Raw genomic sequence first — 15,285 nt, forward strand, 5'->3', positions numbered from 1 at the left:
GTGCCTCGGTCAATGTGTTCAAGATCGGCAAAGCCACCATGAGAACTGACATGTTCACCTTCGGTGCCTTCCTGCTCGAGGTGGCTTGTGGCCGGAGGCCCATGGAGAATAGTGACAACACCGATTCATCAGGGCTCGTCTACCTCGTCCTCGAGTGCTGGAATGACGGGATGATCAAAGACACGAGGGACCCAAGGAAGGGGAAGTCATGGCCGGGGCTCACCTTGCGGGACGACATCGATAATGTTTTTTGGTTCCCTCACACCATTGACTGAGCGGCCCCATCATCCTTCGTGGTGATGAATTGCACAATAGTGAAGAGGGGCGAGACCAGCAGAGGCGCAGGCCCCTCATGGCATCGTGTAGCCCATGGAGGGCGCTGCTCAGCTGATGGTGCCTTGAGGTGGCTGGGCGATGATAGACAATGACGACAGAAGTAGGGCAACATCAGCAGCTTCACACCGTCACAAGAGAGAAAACAAGTGCAAGGGTCAGATTCCTGGGATCCTATAGATGGTTCAATAACAAGGAATTGGACAGAGTCTCATGGGAGAAGGAGATCAGGCGGCAATGGCGCCATGGCTGGAAAGGAGGAAGATGATCCTGAGCTACTCGGCTGCTGCACGATTCACACTGTAACTTGAGGGGTTTTACTCCTGGAAATAAGGGACATGTGGTGACACACTTTGCCGAAGTGGGAGATCGTTGAGATTGCATGGATAGTGGTGGAGGCTTCGGGCGTTGAAAGTGCATCTAGCCCCTATGTGTGGTTTTGGTAATTAATGACAATACCTATAGACTAACAATGTTGTTGAGATTGTTAGTAGGTTGTTCAATAGGTGATGCATGGAGAAAAGACATGCATGAACTCTAGGTGAATGGGAAGATTGAAAATATGCATCTAGATAAATGAGCTCTTGGTGATGCTCATAAAAAGAAGAAGAAGCTTGAGTGATGACAATATCTATGGACTAACAATCATATTGAGAATTGCTATTAGGTTATTCCATAGGAGATGCATAAATGATGAAGCATGGATTCTTTGAGAAATGCCATGAGTTCAAATAATTGCATCAAAAGTCATTGATATTTTAGTGATGCTCATAAGAAGAAGAAGAAGCTCAATAAGATTAGCAATAAGCTTGAAGGCTAAGTTACTTATGGAGATCAAGTAACTAAAAGGTATGCTTGTCAATAGATTTTTATGGACTAACCCGTGTGCTATGTGTTTAAGAATGAGTGGGGTTAGGTTCTATATGAAGATTGACAATATGCATGAAGGCTAATAAGTTACTTGTGGAGATCAAGTAACTTAAGGTATAAATGTTGTCATTTAGGTTTTATGGACTAACCCATGTGCTTTGTGCTTGAGAGTGAGTTGGGGTTAGGATCCATAAGAAGGCATAAGTTGAATTGAAATCATATATGCCAAGAGTGAAGAACAAGAATGGACTCCATATTTGATAAAATGAATTCCTTGAAGATGTCGAATACAAAATGGTTTTCTATGGCCAGACGGTGAAGGGAAAGCAAGACTCGGCTGCGATGGACCATCCGTGGTGAAGGGTAAGCAAATGGCTTGGCGCCGAAGGACCAACGCGGTGGTGAAGAGCGAGTAAAGGCTTTGCGCCGATGGACCGTGCGAGGCCATGGGATGCTATGGATGATTCACATCAATCATATGAAGAATCAAGTGAAGAATATATGGAAGTTGGCAACCCTCAAGGTTTGAAAGAAAGAAGCGGTACTTGAAAGATTTCAAATGCTCAAAGTGGTTCAAATGAGTTTTATCTTTGAATTTGAGTATAGGTATGCCGCACTATTAAGAGGGATGCAACGTGAGCTAATTGTCGCGTCTTAGTGCTCAAGAGTTCCTAACCAAACCCAAAGTGAGAGTTTGTTGTTAAGAGTCCGGAGCGGAAAGTGCGGAAGTGTCCAAAATAGATTTTGGAGTGTTCCTAATTTGATCCTATGTGTTTTAGGTCATGAATTGAGTTGGGATGTGTAGCCCTCTGAATAAGCTTTCCATAGAGTCCAAAATCGTCAAAATCGGACTCCGGGATCAAAAGTTATCGCCGTTTTTCGGAGGTCAGCTGTGCTGTGGCCGGAGACTCCGGTGTAGGCCGGATACTCCGGTACCTAGAAAGGACGGAGACTCCGGTGAAGTCCGGATACTCCGGTACCTGGAGTGGCCGGAGACTCCAGAAAGTCTCCGGGGCTGTTTTCTGGGTTAAGTGCCGACCGGAGACTCCGGTGTAGGCCGGATACTCCGGTAAAAGTCCAGAAAAGAGCATAACGGCTAGTTCTAACACGTTCTGTGACCGTTCTGACGCCGTATTTGGATTTAGAGCCGGATACTCCGGTCAGTTCTGACAAAAATAGTAACGGCTAGTTCTTTGGAGTGGGCTATTTATACCCCACTCACCCCATCCTTTGGGGCTGCTGCAAGGGGCACGAAAGAACACATTTTTAGAGCCAAAAGAACCTCTCCCACTCCATTCTAGTGTGTGATTTGAGAAGAAAAGTGAGTTGGGTTGAGAGATTGGAAGATTGAGTGCAAGTGAGCCAAATCCATTCTTGAGCACTTGAGTTCTCGGCAAAAAGTTCTCGAAGCGTTTGTTACTCTTGGAGGTGAAGCCTCCTAGCCAGCTAGGTGTCGCCGGTGAGCTCCCGTGCTTGTGGTGAGCCGCGGGAAAGTTTGTGAAGGGCTCGATTTCGCCTCCGTAAGGGAAGAAATCAAGAGTGGATCGAGGAAAGCGGTTAAAAGAGACCCGGCTCGTTGGAGCTTCCTCAACGGAGACGTAGGATTCACGGTGGTGAATCCGAACTTCGGGAAACAAATCTTTGTGTCTCCTCTCTTGTTTTCTTACTTTTAAGTTCTTGCTCAAATCTTTGCGTATTTTGCTCGATCTACTTGTTTGTGTGTATTTGAGTGTAGGTTCTCCGTGGATCTACTTGGAATCATCTCCGGAAACACACGACATCACTTGGTTTGAGCTAGAACTCTCCACTCATTAATTTTATTCAGTTTCGGGCTCTGTTCTGTACAGAAACCAGAGAATTCGGACTTTACCGGAGTTTCCGGACCTGTACACACCGGAGTATCCGGACTACACCGGAGACTCCATATGAACAGTATTTTCAGGCATATAAACAGTGTTTTTCAGCCTTTTTCAATTTAAGTTTTATTGCATATCTCTTGCTAGAATTGAGTAATTTTTGTCACCTTAGGATTGTAATTTCCACACTTATTTAGGGTGATTGTGCACTAGTTGAGCCTAGCATATTTAGGTTTTTCTCTTGTGAAAAACTCGTTAGTTTATATTCCGCTGCAAGTTTAGGCCAACGGTAGAAAGGGTTGATTTTTTGTAAAAACGCCTATTCAACCCCCCCTCTAGGCGACATCATTATCCTTTCAGGCGTGCATGTCAACAACGAGGAAGACAACGCACTAATCATGGATGCCAACGCGATGCACGAAGCCATCAAGCTGGAGCTCGTTGCGCGATCGTCCCTAGGCTCTGGAGCAGGAGGCATGCATGTGATGGAGCTGACAGATTATCGCTGCTGCTGTCGTTGATTTACACCTTCGGCCACCGTCCGTCCCGTCCAACCCCACGGTGAGCTCCATCATCCTCCACTCTACCTCTTTAGCCCCTTCTTTTACCCTATCCATGCTTTAGCTGACCCTTCACCGTAGCCTCCCTCTAAGCCACTGCTGCCCATTGGCGCCAACCGCCACCGACGCTTCATCGACCAGTCAAGTGCCCACAACCATCCATAACGACCCACTGCTACTCTTGTCGCGCAAAACCCGAGCTGAGACCGGTTCCTACCAAGCACCTCTTTCAGCTTCATCTCTCACGAGGTATCACCGACGATTCGGTCATCTTCCGATGACACAGACCCTACCATCGCACTCATCATGTCCCGTAAGTGCCCTAAGCCTCGCAAGCACTCGAGGCCGCCGCCTTTTCGTCGTTTTCGATCGAGCTCCAACGAGAGCGTCGTTGCCGTCACACTATGTTACCACCCCTCCGTCGCTATCTCTCTGCCTCTCCCTCTCTCTATTGGGCTAAAGCGCAGGACTCGTCATTGCCGAGTCAGCTAGGCCAGCGACCAAGTCAGCTCTCACTGCCAGCAGGGCAGGCTGAGTTGTCGCCACATAGGACGAAACCACCATCAAAATTAGTTAAGAAGATAAATTACATCAGTTTGAATAGTTAAAAGAGGTGAGATATCTAATTTTACGGTTTGAAGAGATAACCAGACTCGAGCAATAGTTGAGAGAGGTAAAATGGATTTTTTTCCAAACGAAATTCGTTCGGTTCGGCCTGCCACGTAAATGTCGCCCCATGAGAGACACAGGCCGGCCTATCTCCGCGGCCCGGGATGAGATTGGGCCACCGACACCTGGAGCCTCGCCTCGATCCGAGCCGCACCTGCCCGATCAGACGGCGCGCGACGCACAAGAGTGTCGGGCCCACTTGTCAGGAAGCGGTTCTCACCCCGAGTAGTGCGCTCTCGCAAAACCCTCGCCGCCGCCTCCCACTCCCGAAGCCGAGACCCTCCCTCCTCCGCTCCTCTCCAGTCTCCACCACCACCCACCGCCGCTATGGATGCCTCGCCGGCCCCCGACGCAGCCCCCGCATCCTCCTCCTCCTCCGCCGCTGCGGAAGATCTGGCCGGTGGCGTGGCGGCGCTGAGCCTTGAGGAGCGGTTCGCGACGCTGCGGGGGATTGGGGAGGAGTGCATCCAGGAGGACGAGCTCCTGCGCCTTCTGCAAAACAAGCCATTCCCCATCTGCTACGACGGCTTCGAGCCATCCGGACGCATGCACATCGCGCAGGTAGCTTCTCCATCTGAAAGCAGCTTGTAGGGATTGCATTGAGTCCATTTCTGTTTCCTCGTACTCTGGAGGTACGAGGAAACGGAAATGGACTGATTTTGCTCCAAGAATTTCTGTGCCCAACTTGAATGAACTATGAAGTGACTTGCACTGCTGAGATTATGAGGAAGTGATTGGCTAGGGTGGTCTCTGTTGTCATCTAGTAACTATTCAATTTTTTGTCAGTCTTCCGCTTGTCCTGATGAAGTACTACTTAATTTGGCGTCCAATAACCTAGTATGGCATCCAATAACAAAGATTCGGGAGGGTGACACCTAGACTTAGTTGTGGTTCTTTGCACTAGATATGCCTCATTGCCCTTTAGGTTTTATGTGGAAGAAAATAAGAACAGAAGAAGTAACTTTTTTCTTTTAAGATTGCAATATTTGAACAAAGACCTGATTGTGGCATATGCTCTCATGTATTCCCAGGGCATTGTTAAGACCATCAACGTCAACAAGATGGTAAGGGCTGGATGCAAGGTGAAAATCTGGATAGCGGACTGGTTCGCGCAGCTCAACAACAAGATGGGTGGTGACCTAAAGAAGATCCAGACCGTCGGTCGCTACATGATTGAGATTTGGAAGGCAGCTGGTATGAACCTTGATGGCGTGGAGTTTCTGTGGTCCTCAGAAGAGATCAACAAGCGCGCAAATGAGTACTGGCCACTTGTGATGGACATTGCCAGGAAAAATAACGTGAAAAGGATAACGAGGTACACACTCGTTTAGGTTGCATCTGCATTTGCGTTTGAATGTTATTTCACTTTCAAAGCTTGAATTTGAACGTGGTGTGGTTGCCTCATTTTTATATGCTTATGAAGTGGAAGTGATTCTATTTTTCTTTGTGTCGCAGGTGCTGCCAAATCATGGGGCGAAGTGATCAAGAGGAATTGACTGCTGCCCAGATTTTCTACCCTTGTATGCAGTGTGCTGATATATTCTTCTTGAAGGTTAGTACTTTTACTGTTATTTCACTCCATGTTCTGCAAAAAGCAAGTCTATTTATTTCCTTTTGCAACCTGAAAAAGCTTTTGATAATTTCATTCTGACGCTACTTAATATCATAGTGTCCACCTTCAAGCTAGAAACTAGTATTCGAGATAAAATTTCTTTCTCTTGTCCTTTTGCCTTTGTAGGCAGACATATGCCAGTTGGGGATGGACCAAAGGAAGGTCAATATGCTTGCTAGGGAGTACTGCGATGACATCAAAAGGAAGAACAAACCAATTATTCTGTCACATCGTATCCTTATCGTGTTCGTTTTTCCTTTACTCTCTTTTGACTCCTTATGTGTATATTATGAACCAATGCGTCCTTGTGTTGATGATGTTAGAACTCTTATTTGGTTTTTCATTGCTAGGTTTGTGAAAAATGTATATTTTTCCCTTAACCTGAATTACAGATATGCTGCCTGGTTTTAAAGAAGGCCAGGAGAAGATGTCAAAGAGTGATCCATCCTCAGCTATCTTTATGGAAGATGATGAGGTTTTTTCCCATGATACGTTTTTCCTCATCCGCAATCTTTGGTTGCTTTCAAATCTTGTGGCACCTAATAAAGTAATAATACAGTGTACAAGCAAAACACCAGTTAACATATTACATTGAGATCAAAGAAAATTACTTTTTATGTACCAATGGTTGGTCAGGAATGGTGCAACCCTGTAGTTTGCATTGGTTAGTGGAGATGCTAGTATGGTGAAGGATACAGGGTTCTACTTGTCTAGGATGTTGTACGATATGCTCCTCATCTGGTATGCAAGAAAAGGAATCTGTAACCACTATAATGTCATCTGAGTTTGACGATTTTAATTAGTTGTATTCTTCTAGATGTGAGTTGACACACCTGTTAATATTTTGAAAAGCCGTTGCCCTTGTCACTGACTCACTGTAGCCTTATATGCTGATTTGCAGTGTTTCTTACCTTTTAATATTCGATTTGCATATTCTAGTGGCTGATCCAATTCTTGTTTCCGTTTTGTGTTTCTATCATTTGCTTGAATTGTCTCTTTGTTGCTCATTATAGGTGGATTCCAGTCATCAGTCATCATTGTAATAAGCTGATAGTAACTTTAAATCAACAAAAGTTCTTCTGCTGTATTTGCTTTCTGTCACATCTCCTTTTCCTGCCTGGTGTCATATTTGTGTTTAGTTGGTCCTGTATAGTAGTAGCATCTACTCATCGGCACTCTACCCTTTGTTCTTTCTATGCCAGTATAGTTACATAAACAACTTTGTTATTGCAGGCCCAGGTGAATGTGAAGATAAAGCAAGCTTTCTGCCCTCCCAAAATTGTTGAGGGAAACCCATGCTTGGAGTACATCAAGTACATTGTTTTCCCTTGGTTTGGAAAATTTGAAGTGGTTCGTAAGGAAAGTAATGGTGGTAACAAGTAATATTCTTATCTCTGAACTATCAAAAATTGAATATTACCGTTTACTATCAAATGTGGGAGAACCAGAAATATTTATAATTCTGTGCCACCATAATCAATATTCAGCAGCCATCTGAGCACATGCAGTTAGGTTATTGAAACTCCAACATGGCATGACTTCTTGACTTTATGGGATTTCTAAAAATGTTTGCTTTCAAACAGGACATTTGCAAACATGGATGAACTAATTGCTGATTATGAGGGTGGTGCTTTGCATCCTGCTGATGTGAAACCTGCGCTGGCAAAAGCAATAAATGAAATATTGCAGGTAATGCTTTCCTGTCATTCGGTGCAGTCTTTCTCTAGTCAGAAACTGATATGGTGCAGTCTCACTCTTTCTCTAGCAACAAACTAATACATGCTCAGACTTTGCCAATTTCGAGTCTGATGTATTGTGATGCTTTTGATTGCTGCTGTCCTGACAAAATGAATTGGACTGTTTTGATTGTTGTGGTATCATCTTATTTGTTGTTAACGTATTTTTTCTTTTTCTTGAACTCGTTTGTCATGGGACACCTGTGTGTCCAGGGTGAAGTTGTTCATGCAAAATTAATTTTTGATGTGTGTTCATATTTGTTGGCATATAGATTTTCTTTGTCTTAATAGTGTTGTGCGCTTACCAATTTTCCTTTTCCAGCCTGTTCGTGATCACTTCAACAACAACAACGAAGCCAAAGTTCTGCTTAACACTGTTAAGGTACATTTTCTCTAACACTTGTCACATTAGAAAAAAAAAACTCTGGTATTATCTGCTTATGATCTTTCTCCAGGCACACTGTCAGACTGAGCAACTTCTTCCCTTCTCATGCCTTGTTCTCTAGCAATGCATTCAATTGCTGATTGATCAGTATCGATATTTTGTTATGCATTTTCGTGACATCTGCTAGTGCATTTGACTCATCAGGCATAACTATGCATATTTCATTTAAGAGGGAGATAAACTTGTTCAACTTGAATTGCAATTTTGTGACAGCTACTCTTACGATGCACCTGTTGATAATTGATATCATCAACATTGTTTGTTTGTGACCGAATTTAATTGGAACATTTAATCTTCTGCAGAAGTACAGAGTAACCAATTAAGGAGTGGAAGTGCAACGTTTTTTTTTGGGGGAATTCCGACCGGCTGCGATTTTGAATGCTGATCCAACTCATGGCACTACAGACCCCCCCCCCCCCCTCTTTAGCTTATGCGTTGCTCATTGTACAATCTCTGATACAGCATTGCATTATGGTGGCAGGGGCCTTGTCATTGGCCATCACATAGTAGCAAATTTTTTGACATGATCCTAAAATTTACCGTTGCATGAACTGGTGGAGTTTAAAAGCAAGTGTTTGGATGTATATCACGAGGTTCAGCCCAAACAGCGATGCATCGGATAAAAGATGTTGCTTGCTTCGGTTAACAGTTGATTGCTCTTGTTTGTTTAGTACAACGTACACTGTCTATGTTTGAGGACGCTCAAAGGTAGCACAAATATATGAGAGGTCCAGACGCAGATGCAGCAAAATAGGAAATGACTAAGGCTCCCGGGAGCTGATTTCGAAAGGTTAATGTTTAACTGAAATTTTTCACTAATCGTTCCAAATTACCGATCAAATACAGAAATGGCAGTTGGATAATAAAATTTAGATGGCCTGAGTTTACTGCCTAAACAGAAATTTATTAATATTAGTCTCCAAACAAATTGCGAGATTTTCTGTAACTCTTTACTCAACGGCAGCTTAAAACGAGGAAGATAGTTGCAAATACATGAAAGTTTTTGAGCGTAGGGCTTGTTTGGTTGCCTGTGTCACTGCCACATTTTTTCTCTCTCTAAAATCAGTCACTACACTTGTCGCAAATTTGGTTAGGAAATGAGTCTGTAGCTAAGTAGGACCAATAGTTCAGAAAAGCAAGGCGCTCCATAAGAGCGGCAAAAAACCAAACACTAGGTAGGGATGATCAAACCTAGACTGTAGCGGTAAATCAAACACACACTTAGCTTCACCTTTCCTCGAAACAAAAATGCATGCCACGCGTCAAATAGATCGTTTCATATGCATATTTGTTGGGTGTCTGTTACCAAGTATGCCGTAAAATCAACTTAAATTTTTAGTTCTCAGTGCAACCGCGCAACAATACAAACCTCATAATCCCTTAATAATTTTTGCTCTAAATATTGTTATCCACCTTCTTTTGCAAAGTGTCATTGTTAGCAAGACCATCTAGGGCATCATGTGGAAAAAAATGATGGTACAATACCGAGATATACCCGTATCTACTTGAAAAATCACATTTAAATGAAAATATATTATTGCTCATTTGAAATCAATGTTGGGCAATGTCGCACCCGTCCATCTTAATAGTCCAAAAACTAAAACATATAACTCTTTGTCCTCGCTGCTATAGGTGAAGCGACAACATCTCTAAGAAAACACCATCTACAAACTCAAATAATAAATTTATCAAGAAAAAATATGTGAGGGATTAAAATTTGAAATTGGGAATGAAAACCGAACTCTTCACGGCTTTGCAAAGGACCATTTTTTATACGGCGAAGGACTATTTTACTAAAATAAAGGAGAAGAGAGAGAGAGAGAGGAGAGAAGAAAACCGTGTCCGATAAATTACAGGGGCTGTCTCCATTCGTCCCTCCGACACCTCCCAATAAAAAGCCACCGCCCCACTCGCCGGAGCCCGGCCGCCGGGATGCCTCAAGATTCGCGCCCAGCCGGGATGCGCCTCTTCGGCGTCACCATCGCGCCGGCGCCCCAACCGGCGCAGGAGGCGGATCCGCCGGACCGGGATCCGAGCCCAAACCCGCCGGTGGCGGCGAGGGAGGACGTGATGCGCAAGTGCAAGAGCATGGGCAACCTCGCCGCCGTCGGTGCCTCCACGGACGGTGTTGGCGCCGGCGATGGGTACCTCTCCGACGGCGGGTTGATGCAATCCCCCGGGAAGCGGCGGAGAGCGCAGGAGAGGAAGAAAGGTGCCGCCTTTTTCGCTTACCTTTTGCCTAGAAATCTCTCTTTTGATCCATAAATGTGTACGAATACGCAAAGATCTGGTGATGAATGGTCTTTTATCCGTGGTAGGAATGCTTAGTTTGATCCTATTGTGTTTGGATGTAGAAGGTGCGGCATTTCTAAATTTTTTAATGCAGAAATGCTATTCTTCTGTATTTGTGCATGCATTAGATGGAGGGTTGGCGAGGATTAGCTTCATTTCGCATCGGAAGCGATTGATTTAGGTGTATTGAGGCGTCGTTTTGTGGTACTATGCGTGGCTTGTTCGTCAAATGCGTAAAACTTGTCCCTTTGCTAGTCTTGTACCTTAGCTTGTATGTAGCATCCATTTCATTGTTCTTGGCATATTGATACATTAAACGTGTAAACCTCCTTTTGTTTGGCTCTAGGGTTGTGGGTATTGTTTGTATGCAGCCTCTGTTTTGTAGTTGTTTGCACATTGGTTCTTTCAGATTTGTTCCAATGATGTGGACTGGTGAGTGCGTTTTGCTCAGTGATAGAGTTTAGTTTGGCAGTGCATTCTGATGGATGATTGGTAAATATAGGACTGACCAGAAAATCTGTCTTTGGAATTTTTATTACTTGTACTGATATTTTGTGATTGAGATCAATTGATTCACTTAAAGGTCAGTTATGAGCTTGCCTTTTTTTCAGTCAAGATGGAAGTCGAATAAGCCAATCATCAGACCCGTGTTTGATTTGTGTCATGGTGTAGTCGTCATGTCAAGCCGTCTACTGTTAATATACTTATGTTCAAGTCATCATAGGCATAAAAAGAAAAAGTTTCGATACGTTTGTTCTGGTGAACATTGTGGATGGATTCTAGTTACATTGTGCTCAATATACTAAAATAAATGATGAGTAACCCATACACATTTGTATGTAAATCTTTTTTACAATTAGTAACGAAACGTTCCCTGAGCCAACTCAGGAAGAAGTTTGACCATATTAAGTTGAAGAAGAGGGATGGGTGTGAATCCATTATGTAGCTACAATGCTTACATGCCTTACATCTTTCTATATTTAGTGCTATTCAGTTAATAGTTTTGTTGCCACTTTGCAGCTGTTCCTTGGACTGAAGAAGAGCATAGGACATTTCTTGCCGGGCTTGAAAAGCTAGGAAAGGGAGACTGGAGGGGTATAGCAAAAAATTTTGTTACTACCAGAACACCAACTCAAGTGGCGAGTCATGCTCAGAAATATTTCCTCAGACAAACTAATCCAAACAAGAAGAAGCGCAGATCTAGTCTTTTCGATATGATGCCAAGCGATCTGGTACTTTCTGCCAACCTATGGAGTAATGCACTGACTTCTGAAACATTGTTTCTAACCAATGCTTAATAAACATGTGATTTTACAGTCACCAGCACTAAATTGCCCCATCTTACCACCATCAATGGCAAAAGTACATGACATGGTAGCTATGACTAAGCAACTCCAGAACAGCAACTTGGTATGCTCATGATTTCCTCACAGTTTAATTTTGACACTGTAGTTTCAGTGCTGAACTGGAAATGACTATCTCATTTCCAGGAAGGAGTTTCATCTTCGAATACTGCTAATATAGCACCTCAAGTTGGAAGAGATCTCCCCCCAGTTCCATCTTTTAAGGCAAACAATATAGATTCAAGTTTCAGCAAATTTGACCACATGGTAATGCTACTATACTATTGCTTCTGTTACATATGTATTATGTGCTAATCTACTCTCAACTGAGGTCCTAACAGATGACTGTAGATTATAAGGTTTTCCTTTGATACATAATATATTATATACCACTATACCATATATCTCACAATATGTTTTGACTCTTGCGGTAAATTTCATGATGAGTTTGGATTTTTAACGAATTTCAATTGTTTTTTTTTTTTTGGTAGTTTTAGGTGTTGGTCCACATGTATGGTTAGCAACATTGTTTTTTAATTCCTATTATTATATCTATAACATGAGCATTATAGGCTCAACATAGTGCCACAACTCACAAGTGTCACTAACTAGATGAACCTGGGTTTGGTGGCTGGAAGTTGGCCCTAGGCGTAGTAGGACACTAGGCCTCCCTTGATCAGCAAAACCAAAATAGTCATTGCCTATTCATATTTGCCAAGACAGATTGTGGGGAAAGTGAAGTTACATTTAGTGGTTCGCTACCGGAAATGGGGCTCAGAATTGTAGGTATCACTAGTCAAGATAGGTGCGTCCGTTGTCTCCCCATTTAAGGATCATCTGAATCATCGCATAGAAAGCAAAGGAAATGCTGGTAGAATCATCAAAATTCAAGATTGTATTGGAATTTGAAATAGACAATAAGAAAAAAAAGGAATTTGGCTGAAAATAGAGTTAGTAAATAAAAATAAAGAAAAACTACTTCTATTGAGTAAACTTTTCTCTGTTTCTCATGTGTGAAGACATGCACTTTTGTTAGACGCTAGACCACCCTAATCCTTAACTTCTTAAATTTTTGTAGAATCTATTGTGATGATTTGGATGGTTGCTTGTCGGAGAGAGTGTTGGAGCATCGAATAGGTGGGCTGCACCAGATATCTTCTGTAGGAGTTGCATACCCTTCTGCACTTTAGCATAACTTATGAGCCTCATAGAATAGGTGGGCTGCACTGGATATCCCCCATGTCCTAGAATTTTTGGAGTTAGAAGCTGTTGCTTTTATTATTGAAACATCTGATGCGTAAAATATGAGGATGTTAAAACATTGCACCTTCTAAACCAAGGCTATTTGTACCTCTACAGGGGGCCTACCTGGTATCAGAAAATTTTCTTATTGGGAACTTCAGGAGTATTTCTTCTTTTTTTATTAGGAAGTGCCTATTACTAGTAGTATGATCGACAACTGATACAAAGAACCTGGCTGCTCTCTGCTAACTGCCTAACTCAAATAATCAAATACAGATCTATTTGTGATGTTTCTTTGCTCAAATAATTAAAATGCAGTGAGACATTTCTTTGCTTATTGATTAACTGATATTCATGCTTTCATCCTTTGTCAGGAGCGCTTCTATAGAACATCATTTCCGTTCAGACCAGTTCCTAGAGCCCCCGAAGGGACATCTTCATCAACTCCTGCTACTGCCAATATAATTGCTCCGGCATCTCAAGCTAACCTGACTGCATGTACTACCACTTTCTTCTTGAGCCCGCGAAGTGATCCGTCATCGTTGCCTCCTCCAAAGGCAGATCCTCCAGCAGAGAATAAGGATTTGGAACTGGCTGTTGCCCCGCCCTCCCAACAGACCATGACCAATCTCTCTTCCCAGAATGCGGTAGGCGTGATTCAAGTCATTTAAACTAATAATTTTTTTGGAAGTTACTATGTCATTGACAGTTGTCCAAATAAACATTAGCATTCTATTAGCAATACATCAATAAAAGCATGAATTAAGGACACTTGTTGTCTGTAACTTTGTATGATCCCATCATCCCATACCTGCTGCTTTTTTTCTGGTCACCGAAGTTCTTGCGCACGTTGACGTGGGGCCTATTTTTGCAACTTTTTTATGTTACTTCTGTGCATGCTTTTAGGAACTGGCACAAGCTTAACTAATCATTTTCGCTGCATTTGTATGCCGGTCGAACTGGTTGCAGTTCATGTGCATGAATGGTTCTCTGTATTAGGTCCTGGCAGAAGGTAGAGCATATTATCAGTGGAGAAAGTGACTGAAAAAGAGGAAAACATAATGTTTTTCCAGCCGTCGGCTTTTCTCCTGAACCTCATGGTTTGTATTATGGTACAGAACAGCTTGGTATCTGGCTGGTGTAACTGAAAGTGTTAGATTGGAATCTTTTGTGAATGAGAATTGTACTTTAATACATATCTCCTTGAAGTCTCTGAAGGAATAGTACTTGGTGCAGAATGCAGAATTGAGAACTAAGAACAAGGGAAACACTTGACCCAAATGCAGGATTGAGCATCTCTGCATCGATCATCTTTAGTCCTTGTTTGGAACATTGAAATTTTTAGGAATTTTATCTGATTTACATTTTGTAGGATATTTCCCGTTTATCTTTTTTTCTTGATTTTTTTCGGTGATCATATATACAAAATGCATGAACCCCATTGATTGAAGCCTTTGGGTTGTCTATCGAACAGTTAGCCACGATGTGTGTCGTCCCTTGCCGCAGTCTCTTCACTCCTTTTTCCACAATCGACTACTCATCCAGATTAAAACGCAAACACACGATTAAATAAATCAAAAGAAAAGATGAAATCAAAGAGTATCACTGACACCACTGTCCTTCAGCCTTTTAATGTAAGTATGAATCAACCTGTCGGCTGCCAAGACCTCAGCACAAACAAAAAAGCAAGCAGATTTTGGACAAAGAAAACCCAAAAGCCAAATGAAGTATATAAGAACAGTAAGTTGTCGGCTTGCCATGTCCAGTACTGCATTTCAAACCCTAACAAACTCTGATGTTGGAAGGCGGGAAAATGATGTTCATACACATGTCAAATGATCCATGGAGCTAGCTATCTGAGATTCGATGCCTCATCCAAGTTACGTTGTCCCGAGCTGCATCCTTACGAAAGTCACACACCACAGAGACAAAATCATCATGACACTGCTACACTAGATCACTACACGCAGCTGCTGCTAGAACAGAAACCTGTTTGGGATACGTCCTAAATCCGTCTGCCATTTGGAGTTCGATCTGTAGTAGTGGAAGCACGAGACTCGTCTGACCACACTGCAAAATCATGCTAAAAATGCACTCTTTCCATGGAAGCAATGCAAGCAAGCCAAGAAATTAAAAGTAATAATCAGCTAAAAAGCGTGCTTTAATCCATCGTCGGTCCACAGTGATATGCGATGGATCGTATCCATCAGCTGCGCGTGACGCTGCAGCTAATTCTCTCCATCGCTTTGCCAAAGTCCAACTCCACCTAATGAACCGCACAAAGTTAGTGATACAAAAGTTTTTTTCACCGACGACAATAATTAGTT

General features: G+C 42.8%; 2 protein-coding genes across 2 annotated transcripts; both read left to right on the forward strand.

Moving 5' to 3' along the window:
* The first annotated feature begins 4,497 nt into the window (after positions 1-4,497).
* Positions 4,498-8,729, forward strand: LOC133899362 (tyrosine--tRNA ligase 1, cytoplasmic). The gene is made up of 9 exons (XM_062340349.1): positions 4,498-4,849; positions 5,320-5,603; positions 5,744-5,840; positions 6,027-6,132; positions 6,293-6,375; positions 7,134-7,279; positions 7,484-7,589; positions 7,959-8,018; positions 8,384-8,729. Exons 1-9 carry the CDS (start codon positions 4,616-4,618, stop codon positions 8,402-8,404), a joined length of 1,137 nt encoding a protein of 378 aa, XP_062196333.1. The 5' UTR covers positions 4,498-4,615; the 3' UTR covers positions 8,405-8,729.
* A 1,194-nt stretch (positions 8,730-9,923) lies between these two features.
* On the forward strand, positions 9,924-14,150 carry LOC133899571 (transcription factor MYBS2-like). Its single transcript, XM_062340567.1, has 6 exons — positions 9,924-10,293; positions 11,394-11,605; positions 11,691-11,783; positions 11,864-11,983; positions 13,333-13,605; positions 13,928-14,150. The coding sequence occupies exons 1-6, from the start codon at positions 10,014-10,016 to the stop codon at positions 13,955-13,957; spliced, it is 1,008 nt and encodes a 335-aa protein (XP_062196551.1). The 5' UTR covers positions 9,924-10,013; the 3' UTR covers positions 13,958-14,150.
* Positions 14,151-15,285: the final 1,135 nt, after the last annotated feature.

Source organism: Phragmites australis, chromosome 18 (assembly GCF_958298935.1).
Source record: "Phragmites australis chromosome 18, lpPhrAust1.1, whole genome shotgun sequence".
NCBI lineage: Eukaryota > Viridiplantae > Streptophyta > Magnoliopsida > Poales > Poaceae > Phragmites > Phragmites australis.